Source organism: Hippocampus bargibanti, linkage group LG12 (assembly GCF_051943395.1).
Source record: "Hippocampus bargibanti isolate YZ-2025 linkage group LG12, ASM5194339v1, whole genome shotgun sequence".
Classification (NCBI taxonomy): Eukaryota; Metazoa; Chordata; class Actinopteri; order Syngnathiformes; family Syngnathidae; genus Hippocampus; species Hippocampus bargibanti.
The window spans coordinates 8,888,815-8,903,625 of NC_142745.1; the positions used below are offsets into that span (position 1 = coordinate 8,888,815).

A 14,811-nucleotide genomic window follows, 5' to 3' on the forward strand; every position below is an offset into this window, starting at 1 on the left:
AGCATCCATGAGAGGAGAGACACATCAGTCCGAAAATCGCTGGTAGTTTTTTTAACCAACTATAATATATTAAAATTTGATTAGATTGAAGAGGTTATAATATCTATTACATTCCTGGTGTGAAATATACTATGGAAACAACACATGCTGTTTTCTTCCAACACCATTTTTATTTCAGTATAATATCACACATTTTTTTTCACAATATTCCAGTGCGGACACAAGCCTGTGTGTTATAAACTGTATTCAGGTTTACAGATGTCAAGGTGCTGTGGTAATGACAATGATGACAGAACCCTGAACACATCAACACTCTTGTTTTAGACTTCATTGTCAGGTTTACAAATCGTACGTTTCCTGTGAAAAAGACAACCATGACACATGGAAGAGGTCAAAGAAAAGGTGGTATGGTGGAAGATCTTTCCTGTTCTCAAAGGAGCAGGAGGTGTCTATTTGAGGCGTGATGTTCATTTATTCCAATGGGGTAAGGCATCCATTTGAGGAAATATTGTACATTTGCATTCTACTCAACACAGCAACAACTCATCGTTAAATAGTATTCATAAGTTCATTTTAACAGTACCAATAAGCCAACATTTTGCAGCAAAATTTATCCACGGAGTAAAAAAAAAAAAAAGAAAATGCACACATGTGTAACTTCATAATAATTACTAATAAATATAAAATTGGTGAGCAATTGCTATAAAATATTGCTTCTAGTATCTACAGTTCCTTTCCAATTTTAAGCCTAAGGTGTGGTTAAAAATGGCACGAGCCCTATGCGTCCGTCACATGTTGTACGCTTGACAAATGTTTAAAGAGTCCCTCAGCATGAGGTCGCGGAGGCGCCACAAGGCGTCCGCCATTGAGGAGTGGGCTCCTTTGCTCTTCAACCAGTGAGTCGGCAGCCGGCTCTCTTGATCTTTGGTCATGTGAGTGTCTCGCCTTTTAGCTGTTGTGGAGACAAGTTTTGGATTAGGATTTTGAATGCAGAATTCAAGTGACACATTTGGGATATGGCTCAATATCATGGAATGGGGAAGTATTGGAGTCAGGTGTCCCCCCTGATGTAGCTAAACATCATTAAACATACATTTTTTTTATTGTCAGAATCAGAAAGCCTTGAATCGTCCCACAATGGGGAAATGTGCTCAGTTTGATCCCCCTGACACGCTTAAAACTTGTTAAATGACTTTTGAAAATCACTCGAACAGTTATCAAGCCATATTAAGATTTGTACATGTAAATCATCAAGCTCTTTTGGAAGAAGTCGATAAAAGTCGCATACTTTCGAACCTTTCAGTGTCTGGTCCCACTTGCTGACCGTGCTGGAGTCTGAATTCAAACCCTCGATATACTTCAGGTAGGCCTCCGAATGCAGCACCCTCTGAGTCTTTGGCGGTGGTGCGACAAACATGGGCGGGGTCTGGCCCTGTCCTGGGTAAGGTGGGGGAGCATGCTGTCCTGGGCTGAACATCCCTGGCTGAAGTCAAAAGAAAATGTTTTTTTTTACTCAGAAATGTCAATTAAAATACAATAGAAACCAGGGTAGTTCTATTAAGATGGATGTGTGAAAATTGCTGGTGGGACAACTTCATTTTGCTCAAGGGTTGAACAACATATCACTAATGCACAGGTGTCAAAGTCAAGGCCCGAGGGCCAGAATTTCAACCCGTCGTATGAAAACCACAATAACAGTCATTATTCTTGACTTATGATTTGAAAAACTAGTCATTCATCAATTAGTTGTGCGCTCTCTATGTAATGTGTGGAGGGAATGAAACATTCTTAGAACGGCTCTTGAGAAGAAACCGTAACTACAATGTTGCCTGCGGCAAAAAAAAATGAGTTTGACACCCTTGCACTAAAGCATCCAAAGTGGCAAAAATCCAAATAATAAAGAAAGCATCATTTGTATCAACATTTGAAGGTATGCTTGAATGCTGCGGAGCAATAATCAACCACTTTTACAGAGATATCTTGCAAAAACTGCCGCATCGCATAAGATCTTCACATCACATGTTTCACAGTGTAATATGGGTGCCGGTAAGTGTTTATGTCTCACCTGTTGCATGAAACCCCCTGGAGAAGGACTTCCTGGCAGACCGTTCACTGCAGCCCCCATCATGCCTATTGAATAAGAATCGTTACTCTATGGCAAAGAACTACAGTACAACAGCACTTGTACCTTTTAGAAGACCCCCCCCCCCCCCCAAAAAAAAAAAAAAGAATGTCCCACATTAAATGACTTCAGATCAATGTTAGTACTAGCACCAGTGTTATCTATCTCATGCATCAGTACTGCGAATGGACAGCCCGTATGGGCGCCATCCCATCACCTGGAGCAGACGAAGGCCCCCCAAGTGATCAGGTGTGGCAACCACAAGTAGACCCTTACCATGATGAAGCATGCCCGGGTACCCGGGCATACCACCTTGTTGGAGATGGTGAGGAGGAAGGTGCGGTCCCCCTGCTTGGTAAGGTGACATTGGGGCCACACTCAACAAACCCTCATGCGGGCCCTGCAAGGGCATGTATGGTGGCCCGTAAGCTCCCATCATGCCTTTGGGGGAAGAGGGCGAGGAGAGGATGACAACATATTCATGCATAAGTGACGTGCAGCTGACTATGATGACATGCACTACCGTGACGCACACTTGGCCGTTTTCACCAAGAGGCCTCACAAACACAAATTTATTGCTATTGAGTATGGGCAGGCAATTGCTCTAGCTCATTTTTAAAAATTATTTATTTCAAATTACCGTATTTTCCGGTGTATAAAGCGCACCCAAAAGGAAAACTCTTGGCGCACCCTTGGAAAACTATTATATATCTACATATTATATTTGGAGAACTTTTTCATTCATTGAATGTGCGCATTATACTCCTGTGCGCCTTAAATATGGAAAAAGTTTGATAATGCACCATTAATTGGGGGTGAGGCTTATACGCCGGTGTGCCTTATACATCGGAAAATACGGTATAAATATATATTTTTCACAATACTTTGGTTGAATTGTAAACGTTTAGGGAGGTTGAATACCAAAAATATTAGCACCAACCCAAAGTATGGCACAATCACTCGATTTGCTATCGTAGAGTTATTTGCGCCTCGAAAAGCATTTAATCGATTAAGATATCCCCATAACCAACAATCATACGATGAATTGAAAGATTGGGGTCAAATATTAAAAACTGTGAACCAAAGAGTGGCCACCAAAATTTTGAAAAGATTACATCTGTCAAATTGCCACATAAAAAATACAATTAAATCATTAAGGGCCTCCTTATGAAAAACTACAAGCTCTGTATGTGAAAGGGAATAAATGAGTGTTAGCAAGCAAAACAAGAATGGAAAATTTACAGTCAAATAGGTTATTCATGCAATGTCACGATCATGCAGTTGTAAAAAAAGAGCTAGTGATAATAAAAGTGGAAAATAATTACAAAAAAAGATGATTTTGCACGGATGCATTTTTTCTAAAATGTGAAGACTTTTTCCTGTCCCATGTTCTTGCTGCCGTCTAGTCAAACACTCGTGCTGTGTCTGAGAGGGGTTACCTGACATTGGTGTCATGGTCTGGTTTATCATGCCCAGAGTGCCAGGCAAAGGCATGACCCCCATCAGTGACCCTAAGGGGGTACCTGATCTCGGGGACGCTTGCTTCATCGCTGGCCTATCCCGTTCTTGTTGCTCCACAATTTTGGCCGCCCGTTCTGTGATAAAACGCAAACAGTCACGCTTTGACCACAGTTTAGGATTTTTGCAATCTCCTGCCGGTTCCACCTTCATAGTCTGCTTTCTTGACGGCTTCGAGGTTCCTCCATTCGGTGCCCACCAGACGACTCAGTTCACCGAAAGAAAAATCCGGGTGTCGAGCTTTGATGACTGCTCGCATCTCACTGCTGAATAGGATGTAGCCGCTCATGTTGATCTTCCTTTTGGCGCCTTCCTTCTTTGACAAACCTTTAATCTTTGGTGTGGACTGCAATTAGAAAGAAAGCATTTTTCCGCAGTTTAATGTGTACTTTTTATTATGAGGAAAAAAAATGGGATATTTAGTTGTCTGAGGTCCGTGAATGTATACTTGAGAAGGTGTGTAAGGCATGCCGTCCATATCGCTGTTGAGAGATGTCTGCATCTGAGGCATTGAAGGCGTTTCCATGCCTTCATCATCATCGTCGATCTCATCCATATCGTCATCTCCATCCTCTACATCTGCTAGTTTCACCTCAAGCTCGTCGATCTTCTTATTCAAAAAAGGAGACGCTTCTTTCTGCGGAACTATTAATTTCCTGCAGATAACAACTAAATCAATTCAGCCTCGTACCGGTTGTGCATTGAATCACGACCGCTTTGTACAAATGGACTCGCCTGAAATAATAGACTTCGTCCTCCGCCACTTTGGAAGAGTATGAGAAGCGCTTCAGGCCCTTGAACTTTTTCACTTGTTTCTCAGAGTCGATGTAGCGGCTCTCGCAAAGAAGATTATCCTCTTCTGCAACCTCCGTGGGTCTGCATGACAGGTAGTCCTTGAACGAGGACACCATGCATTTGCCTGAGAGAACATAGAAAACGTTGATTTCAGAAAAAGAGAAAAAAGTTGATATGGTGTCTTTTTCGGGAATGAGCACAGCACCTATAACACATGTCATGGGCAACGTCTCTTCCAAGTGACTCAGAAACACTTCTCTCTTGTAAAACATCTTTGTGGGCTCATGCGCAGTCTCCTCTGGGTGAATGAAGATGGGCCCAAAGAAGAAAGTTGTTCCATTCTGCACCCAAAGCTTCTCCAACCTACACCCCAATCAAAGGCGGCAATTGTGTAAAAGTACACACGCATGCTGATCAATCAAAACAAAAATATTGAAACAGTTTTACCTGGCGATCCGAGGCTTGGAGAGGCCATGTGACTGGATGTAAACGCAGTCCCCGACTTTGAACCATGTGTTGTTGTAGCGCAACTGTTCATAGTACTGCGAGCCCGGGTCTGCGCCGCTCACCTCCATGGGCACATCCTCTCTCTCCTTAAAAATTAAATATACACACCCGTGAATTAATAGCCCTTATTCTTCATACCTAAATATCTCGTAATGTGTCAAGTACATGTAGCCACTTGATTAAATCCAGTGAACATTTGTCTTTAAAACTTTCCTTTACACCCAGATTGTTCACAGATAAACAGGAGCAAATACGAAAAGCTAAAATCAACACATTTAAACAAGATGTCTGTCATGCCTCTTAACTCATTCGCTGCCATTCCCAAATTGAAAACATTCGGGAATTGAAAAGCATGACGTGGAGCGCCATTCCCGAATGTGTTCGGGTTTTGGTTTTTCTGGTGGGGGGGTGCCGATAAAGCGCTGGTCAGACCTCTGGCAATGTTTTTCACATCCACAAGGGGCAGCATTCGCATTTTGTTCATGTTAGCACTTTCTTACAGCTTCAGCTGTTGTTAAAGTGCTATATAAATCAATATGTATGTGTTGTATTATATTTTGGACAGCCGCCCCCATTCCAAGCTCAGATAACTACAGAATCACATATCTTAGAAATTAACTTTTTTTCTGATGAAAGAAGAAAATCGATGGTGTCTTATGCTGAATTGAATGTTTACGTAGTCCTAAAACTCAATATTCTGAATTCAGAAACAGAAAAGTTAAAATCTCACCTTGTCTACAAAACTGCTGCTGTCCGCAAAGGATATTTTTTCAAGTTTCTCCAGATCAGGTTTAGCAAACACAGACGCAAAGCGGACGACAGGAAGGGGCACTTCCCGTGGGACATATTTGACGGGGCTTGGAGGCACGGCCCATATCTTAATCTTCTTGAACAGTTTGCACCTGGCGGTGTATCGGGATTCGCAAACATACACGTCCTCAGCTTTGAAGCCCTCCGGTTGGAGTTTGAAGTAATCCTGCAATTGTCAGACAAGCCTCATAAGGAGCTTCCGTAAAAATCAAGAGGGAATTCTCTTTGCGTCTTTCAGGCTTACCTTCACAAACATGACTACGCATTTGCCCAAGACCTTACTAAAGGACACTCTGTTGTAATAGTCACTCTTGAAGGTCTCATTCTCCAGGAACTTGCGAGTGGCCATGTGGAAGGTTTCTCTTGGCCTGTAAAACCAGCAGCCATAAAGCCACTTCTCACCTGCATATATACAAACAAAACGAAATTAGCTAGTGGATTAAAAAAAAGGCCACATGATTTTAAATACCAGTTTTTAATCATTTATCTTTGTCAGATATTTCTTTTAAATTAGGAAAAAAAATGGCATTCGAGCAGGTATGTGTAAAGTTTTCATAGCTATGTGTGTAGATCACATTTGTTTTATGGCCCCAAAAGGATTGATTGAAATAAATAAAGAAAGAAATGGTTGACTAACCTCGGTCATCCTCCCAAAGACGCTCAACCAAGATGATGTGAGGCTTCAAGTTGGCCTCTGATGGCTGCACATAGACATACTCCCCAACCTGGTAGGTGGTACTCTCAAAGGTGCATTGTTGCTTGTACGGAAGATCTGGATGTGACTCGGGCCGCCATAGTTCACTTAACAGGTTCTTCTCTTTTAGACCTGTTTTTTTTTAAAAGAGAACAAGAACAAAGAGTTTAATTTTGAAGATCAAATCAACACGCTGCTGTTGTGTCTCGCATACTTTTACTCGGCTCATCCTTGTCCTTATCCTCCTCAATTTCTTTGGGGATTTTCTCCCTCTTCTCTTGCTCCACGTCGCTGTGAAAGTGTTTCAAGGTGTAGTTGAGTGCGGTGGTCTGTAGTATCTCCCCGTTTTTGCACAGCTCATCCCGGATTTTGATGAAAAACTGCTGCAGCTCCACTGCGTCGTCAAATACCTCAGAGTCGGTCCTGCAAAAGACAAATAAGGCAATGAGTCGGTCATCCGAGAGTTAACATACTATTTTAAAGTTCATTTTACAGAAAGCAATGACAGTTATTTAAAAATAAAAAATAAAAAAAAGATTTCACATGTCACATGGCCAGACTGAAAAAAAATGTCTCTGATATTGTCCTGGAGGGGCGTGCGGGCCGTAGTTTGAGAACCAATCAACTTCGACACTACATATATGTAGATCCCTAGATTGGAAATTAAATAATTTGTTTGGCCGAAAGAGATGCGAACAAATATTGAGTTTTATTTGACAAATTCCAAGGTATATATCAGGAAAAGGATGCTCAGCCTTGAACTGCCAGGCAGGAGACCGAGAGGAAGATCAAAGAGGAGGTTTATGGATATTGTCAAAGAGGACTTGAAGGTAGCTGGTGTGAGAAAAGAGGAGGCACAAAACCGGGTTAGATAGAGGACATTGATTCGCTGTGGCGACCCCTGAAGGGAAAAGACGAAAGGAAAAGAAGATTTGACAAATTCCACGGTGTCAGGAAAAAGTACCTGTGCATCCTCCTGGCCTTCTGCAGCACTTCGAACACACATTCCTGGAAGACATCTAGTCTCCTGTAGCGGCCACGCTCCACATTCCCTCTGATGATGTCAAAGTTTAGTGGAGGCTTCTCTGAGGTGTCTGGATCTACGGCGGGTATTTCAGCCAGGGAGTCACTGTAGCATCGGCCTTCTTCATCCTGGTGCCCAAGAACTGACACCAGCAGGTTCCGAATCATCTCACGCACCAGATTTCCCACAGCAGGCGGCCCAGAATCCTCCCCTCCCTCCTGGTGCTTGCGTGTCTCCAGGAGCACCCGATGCAACACGAGAGCATCCCGGTAGATTAGCGATTCGGGCTCATTGTACATGCAAGCGTTGTTGAACATGACGGTGAAATCCTCAGCGAGAGACTCGACGTCCTGGTAACGTCCCGCCGCCATGTGGCTGCGCAGGCGCTCCATGTCGATGGGTCGTTTGATGGTTGCATAGTAGTCGGGCAGCTCAGAGCGAGACGGCAGACGCAGGAAGATGGTGCTGAGGCGGCGGCCACGGCGGTCAGTGAAGTTGCGCACAGCGTCGTAGAGCTCGTTTAACTTTTGCTGTAGCGGGGTGAGATATTTGGTTTTCTTTGGAGAAATGCCACTCTTTCCTGGAAAAATATATAAATACATGGAGAGTCAATGAAACCAGTCAATCAAAACAGACTTGAGGGAATGAGGAGCCCAATGACCAGAGTTAGCTAACAGCTTTTGACATTGATTTTGTTCTACTTCCTGTAATTTATTGAGTGCCGAACTAGACGTACAAACAAACAAACGTGACATTGTTACAAGAGACATAAATCAAAAAGCCAAGTATGGACACAATGTGCCTGCTCGATGAATAATAGCTGAATTGGATTCTATGATAAAATTGTATCTGAAAAAAATCCATGTCTATTTAACTCTGAATTTACGCCACTGACGTTTTGTTATGAGAATGAAATTCCACATGAACATCTTATTTGGACACCTGAGCACACAACATTTGGCATAAATCTAAGTGTTTGAACAAACCTAAGTGACAATTTCACATTCGATCCCAGCTTTGCGACCATACATCAGGGTGCCTATTGTGATAACTGAATAGCTACGATTGGAGGACTCATTCACTGCCGTTCACTAATTTATTCAGAAACTGAAAATATGAGGTAGAGCGCCAGTTGTATTTTCTTTATTATTGTGAGTTTTTTTCTATGCTTGTCTGTGACTGTAAAGTGTCCTTGAGAACTTTGAAAGGCGCTTGAAAATAAAATGTATTATTATTATTATTATTCCCGAATTGGTTCGGGATTTGTTATTTCATGCATGGGTGCTGATAAAGTGCTCACCATGGCCTCTGGCAATGTTTTTTCTATTCCACAAGGGGGAAGCATTTCCCATATTTCCATGTTCACGCTTTGTTACAGCTTCAGCTGTTGTTAAAGCGCTATATGAACCAATATATTATATGTATATTGCACTGTATTTTGGACAGACGCCCTCATTTCAAGCTCATATAACTTCAGACCAATATAATTTAGGAATTTACTCTTTTTTTCTGATGTAAGAAGAGAGTCTAAGGTTTCTTACGCTGCATTGAATGTTTTTGTAGTCCTAAAATTCAATATTCTGTGGGTCCTGGAATTCGAGTGACAATGACAAAAACTGTGGCACTGCAGTGGACACATTTTTGCACATTGTCTGGCAGTGAATGAGTTAAACGCGATTAAAAAATACACTGGTTAATGCACCAATATTGTTATGAGTGTGTAAGGACGTGTGTCGTGTTTGGAATGTTTTTTTGGAATGAATGATCTGCTTCCATAATTTGTTTTCACTGCATTGAAATTTGATGATAAAATAGCATTGTTGTTGGCGGTGACACACTTGTGTTCTCTTCCTATTCCGAATCAATTAATGCATTTACATACATATTTAAAAAGAAAACAAAAAAAAAATCATACAACTATAACCTACTCAGTTTTAGTTTGGGAGAGCTCACGTCCTCTTCATCTGGTGATTGTCCCAACTCCTTGCGCTTATCTCTAAGTATCTTCTCCAGGATGTCAGCATCATTGTACACCTACAGCGATAGGCAATGTTTTATTCATGTATATATATATTTTTTTTGCGTGTGATAGCAAAGATGACATTGACATTAATAGGCTCGTACCTGAGACCCTTCCTCGTTATAATGCCGGGCATTACGGAACATCAACCTCATATCATCCATCAGCGCGTCCTCCGTGGCGTAGCGCTCTGTGCGAACATTGTTTTCTATGGTCTTTAGGTCCATAGGTTCCAGGATAACTTTATAGTAGTCGGGGTAGTCCTTTTTGGATGGCTTGACCATAAAAAGATCACAAAGGCGGCGACTGGTGCCCACTTCCCTGGCGTCCGTCACCGCAGCGTACAGAGCTTTCATTCGGTTCTTTTTAATATTTTTCTTGTGACTTCAAAAACAGAATGGAATCAAATGAGAAAACGGTTACCTTTGGTTAAATGGAGGAGGTGGGGAGAAAATGACTTGATACCTTTTTCTCTTGGTACTGCCTGCATCAGATGACAGCAAACTGTCACCATCCTCATCGTCTCTTCTCAGAAGCTCCTTCTTTTTTGCCTGGAAAAAAGGATGGACTGAATTATTAAAATGTTGTGCGAAACGAAGCGCAATGAAAGACACAATAAATTATTACCTGCAAAATCTGCTGAAGCCTCAGGGCCCGTTTATAAATGCTTGAGTTGGGCATGTTGTATCGCTTTGCATTCTCAAACATCAAAGTGAGGTCGGTATCCATTTGTTCTACATTTTCATATTCACCATTCTTCATCTTTGTCCTATAATAAAGGGGGAAAATGCCACCAGAATTGACGTGTAGCCCTGTACCCTGTCTTTGCCCTGTCTTTTGTTGACTACAGAGTTCTGTTCCTACAGCACGGATGTAACTTGAATTTGGAATCAGAACACATCGATGTGTCACAAATGAAAAACGGTGCTCATGGCAGTAAGAAGGAATGACACAGAGAGCGCTGCAAGGCGTTTTAAAGGTAGACGACGTCATTTAACGAAACAGATACATGTATTATCGTGTCTGCGAGAGTGAGTCAATGCCCCATTACAGTTTATCGTGCATTGTTTCCCCCACTGAAATGTTTCGCGAGCTATGTAGTAAACCAAAGACACCTTCAAAGCGCATTTACAATCGTTACCTGATTTGTTGCAGACACATAGTCTGTTTTATCTGTTGGTAATAATCTGGATATTCCCTGCGTGATGGCAGATTCTGGAAGGGCTCGGAAAACAGCTGGCCCTGGCTATTCCTCGCGCCTCGCACGGCTTCATAAAGCTGGAAGATGGGGTTGCTCATCTCCATGCAAGAACTCTGACTCTCAGCTTCCGACTCGCCTTCGTCATAGCAAACCGAGCCTGTGGAAAATTTGGGTTGGTTGGATGCGCATGTGAAAGAATGTTTTTCCATCCCAACTGTCGGTGGTACCCAGTGATACTTACCGGAGAGCACAGGGTCATCCTCACTCTCAGAGCCATACTGAAGAGCCACGCTGACCCCAGAAAGTCGCTCTCCCTGACCAGATCTGCGATTTCTTATTAAGGGAAAAGAGGAAGAAAAACGTGGCCCAGGGAATTAGAACTTAGTATTGATTCAAAAACTTTTCAAGAAAAGTCAATCAAATTTAATTGATTCAGTCTGACTACACACTGAGAGACAATACTGTGATATTCTTGATGCTGCAGACCAATGTAGTGATTTTTTTCCTTTTGTGTAACTTGAATTTTTTTGGCAGAACTATTTAATGCCATTGTTTAGGAAAAAAATAGTCAATTACCTGATGCGAAGACTCGATTTTGTGGGTTCAGCGTGTTCCATGTCCGTTTTCTTCTGGAGGAACACTTTCTTTATGGTGTTGGCATCCTATAATGACATATTGTGACAACTTGATAGTTATATGGCTCAAAGGTAAAAAAAGCAACACAAAAAAACATTAAAAAAGGGCATACCTTAAAAACCTGCGATCCGGGTTCATTGTAGGTTCTAGCATTTTTGGCCATGAGGTCGATGTCCTTGCCCATGGCGTTGATACTTTTGTAGTATCCCATCTGAGCAAGTGAGAAAAAGTAAAAGGTTTTAAAAATGAATGCATTTTGTTCTAAATTCAAACAACAGGTAAATGTTTAGGTGTGGGCATTATTATTACTACTGGAAGGAACAAGAGGCTGTCCCCAAAAAATTGGCATCATTTTGTGGTCCATTGATGTAGCCAATTCTGACTAATTATTTACATTTTTAATAAGATGTGTAAAACCTGACTCAATTTAAAGTTGTGTGCTTATTTTTATTTTAAGTTGCAATGAAAGGCATTGTATATGTTTCAAAATGCTCAAACGCATTTAAGCTGAGGTGGTTAAACTCACTGAGGTGCTGGAGAATGTTACACCAAAAAAATAATTCAGTGCAGAAATGGACTTAACGTGGTGCGTCATTTAGATTATTTGTGAAACTTTGTCTGCTATAAAATCTATTCCTATTTGAATATGTTGTTAGAATTTGTAAAATATTTAATTTTTTTAAACAGAAGTCTCTGAAATTCCATTTACCTTGTTTGGTTTTATTAAATATCAACATTTGTCCCCACAGAAATATTCACACATTAAACTGTTTTTCTTTTTCAAGAATAAACATTCAATGTTTCTAGGTTACAAACGTTGCAGCACAACATCGCAAGTTAGTGCTGTACCCGACATTTCTTTTCTTTCTTTCTGTGTCTAGTAGCCTATAATTGGCCAGTCGGGAAAACTGCAAACATAAATGTAGCTACCTGTATTCTTTGAGCGATTGTTCTCAAATCAATGGGATCCTTTATCACAGCATAGTAGTCTGGGTAATGCTATCAAAGAAACAAAAAAAATGGTATGAGAGATTGCAGTTACATGGACTGGGTAACAAAAGCATCATTTGATAAATCAATCAATACTTACCAATTTGGAAGGCAATTTCTCAAATAGTTTACTGACCACATGACCCGAGGGGTCACTGTACAAAACCACTGCTGCAAGGAGTTGCTCTAACACTTCCTTTAAATTGCCGGAGGACACCTGGGTGACCATGATTTAAAAGAAAAAAATCAGAATGATAAAATACTATTACTATTGGCTGGTCTGAAGTTCTGTTTTATATTTGCTTTCAATTTGGACAGTGGATAACTGCACATGACATGAGTCTGAAAACAATGTATCACCTGACTGATCTCATCTTCTGTTGACGCCCCTGGGTTATCCATCATCTCCTCCCCATCGTCGTCATCATCATCGCCATCTCCGCTCTGCAAAAAGTCATTCCTAGTGTGCAAATACATGATCCACAGCTTGCTGGCAGCTTGATACTCCTCGGTGTCCCTCTGGTTGATGGCAAGAATTATAGTACAATTTTAAGAATCACAATAATACTTGTGAAATGCACTGGAAATTAAATAATTTGGGCAACAAAAAGAATCAAAGACAGTTAAAACGTTTGCTACCTTGTAAAAGGATTTGGTATTGTTGAACATGAGCTGGAAGTCTGCTGTGAGCTGCTCGACCTCTTGATAATCTTCAGCCTTCAGTTTATGTGCAATTTTTGTCATGTCAATCGGCTGAGACACCACCTCGTAGTAATCAGGCAGGTTTCTGGAGAATGGAGTTAGCAGAACACACGATTAACAACCATCAAAGGTCTTTTTCCTCTTTTGGAATAAGTAGCTCAGGGAAAGTTAAACATCGGTAAGAGTTCTGATTAAAAAAGGGAAAACATTGTTGATCTCCAGTTGTCTCGTGGTTCAAACATTTCAGTGACAGGGAATCTCAATTAGGTGTGCAACTAATGCTTACTTTAATAAATCAATGAATTGATTAATTGGAAATTAAAACAACCATTCCTTTATTCAATAACTAGACTTTTTTTAAATTGGCAGGGCCGTTAATGAAAAATGTTTATTCACCATCATATAATTGTCAGAAAAATTGTCACAAATATATTTGTTTTTATCTAAAATAAAAGCAAATGGTTGCAAATGTCTTACTTTGAAGGAAAAATACAACACTGGTACGTTTCTGCTTTTGCAGAGAACTATTTAAATCAGAAAATATATGGTGATATCGATTAACTGTGTCATTGTAAGAAACGTTTTGCAAGAATTGTTTGGTGGGTGGCATTTTCGGATGCAACGGTTCGAGAGTTTGGGTGGTGGGTTTTTTTGGGATGCTGATGGTTTAGGTACAACATGAAACCATGTGATTTTGATGGTCATGTTGGAAAAGCAGGACACAAGCGAGAACTAATTTTCAGAATATTTATAATGCATTACACTACCTTCTCTTTGGTACCCTAAGAAAATGTTCGCTGAGGTTTCTCCCTTGATCATCCTTGTAGTCCCTGACGGCGTTGTACAGCTCGTGGCAAACAGCAATCTAAACGTCAGGCATTAATTAGCGCTGTGTGCCTTTGGAGATTATCCAACTGCCTCATCGCCAAAATCGATTACTTACAGTGTCTACAGGTGCAACACTGGAAGCCCATTTTCTTTTACGACCACTTCCAGGGGTGGAAACGTCGTCGAGATCTCCTCCTCCGCTCACACTACTGGAGGGTGAAGTCGCTCTTCTCCTCTTCGCGCTCGACATTGATGGGCTGCTTTTTAGCTAGAAAATAATAGAAAGCATGTCCCATTTCTGAAATGTATACGCTAGTCTTTTCAATGAAAACAGTACAAGAATCGTGCTTCAAGTGTATACTTAGTCGCTAACCACTTGGATGGATGAAACAAAGCAAAGAGCTTGTTAGCATGTTTACACACGCTGGCCGAACAAATCGACAAACTATATATTTGTATAATAAATCACACCGAAAGTAGGTAATAACTCAGCTATTGCAAAACGAATTTACCGCAAATATGGAGAAGATAGTTGTAATTCCCTGAGCGAAGATGTAGAGGATAAGAAGCCAGTGTTTTAAAACTCTAACCCGGAAGAAGTTGAGCTCGGGTTGTTTATAGTATATGGCGAAAACAAGCACCACGACCGCGCGCTGTCTCTACCTAGAGGCTTGGAATAATACTACAACTGCTTTCAAGATACACAAAAATCGTGTGCCAAAAATAACGCGAATGAAATTTAGTAGAATTAAACTTTTTTGTCACATAAAATAACAAGTTCATTGGATGATTCGTGCTTCCTCAAATTCCTTTATTAAATGATTTTATTTACAAACCAAATCCCCTTATTTTCAGCTTTGCGGTATTAACTCATTTTTGATTGACATTGTTTTACTCCCCCACCTCCTACCCCCAAATGATTTCATGCTGCACTACGTTCACAGTCGTGCGTGTCTTTGACGTC

The 14,811-nt window shown here is 41.0% G+C and overlaps 1 protein-coding gene across 1 annotated transcript; it reads right to left on the reverse strand.

Annotated features, from left to right (window-relative positions):
- Positions 1–147: 147 nt before the first annotated feature.
- pbrm1l (polybromo 1, like) lies at positions 148–14,462 on the reverse strand. Its single transcript, XM_089009293.1, has 30 exons — positions 14,360–14,462; positions 13,963–14,115; positions 13,787–13,884; positions 12,957–13,104; positions 12,678–12,836; positions 12,418–12,534; positions 12,258–12,326; positions 11,440–11,538; positions 11,268–11,353; positions 10,933–11,024; positions 10,632–10,848; positions 10,118–10,259; positions 9,956–10,041; positions 9,595–9,874; positions 9,399–9,504; positions 7,411–8,050; positions 6,661–6,869; positions 6,390–6,578; positions 5,997–6,154; positions 5,673–5,918; positions 4,883–5,028; positions 4,641–4,798; positions 4,376–4,559; positions 4,089–4,296; positions 3,788–3,986; positions 3,562–3,717; positions 2,399–2,563; positions 2,066–2,130; positions 1,297–1,483; positions 148–952 (listed from the first exon to the last, which is right to left on the reverse strand). The coding sequence occupies exons 2-30, from the start codon at positions 14,095–14,097 to the stop codon at positions 789–791; spliced, it is 4,908 nt and encodes a 1,635-aa protein (XP_088865419.1). The 5' UTR covers positions 14,098–14,115; positions 14,360–14,462; the 3' UTR covers positions 148–788.
- Positions 14,463–14,811: the final 349 nt, after the last annotated feature.

Excerpts from the sequence above, each read along its gene's own strand:
- pbrm1l (XM_089009293.1), bottom strand. The coding sequence starts at position 14,097 with ATGTCGAGCGCGAAGAGGAGAAGAGCGACTTCACCCTCCAGTAGTGTG. Across the intron at positions 10,849-10,932 it reads GGATGACCCTGTGCTCTCCG|GCTCGGTTTGCTATGACGAA; the intron begins GTAAGTATCACT and ends AATTTTCCACAG. Across the intron at positions 4,799-4,882 it reads TCCAAGCCTCGGATCGCCAG|GTTGGAGAAGCTTTGGGTGC; the intron begins GTAAAACTGTTT and ends ATTGGGGTGTAG.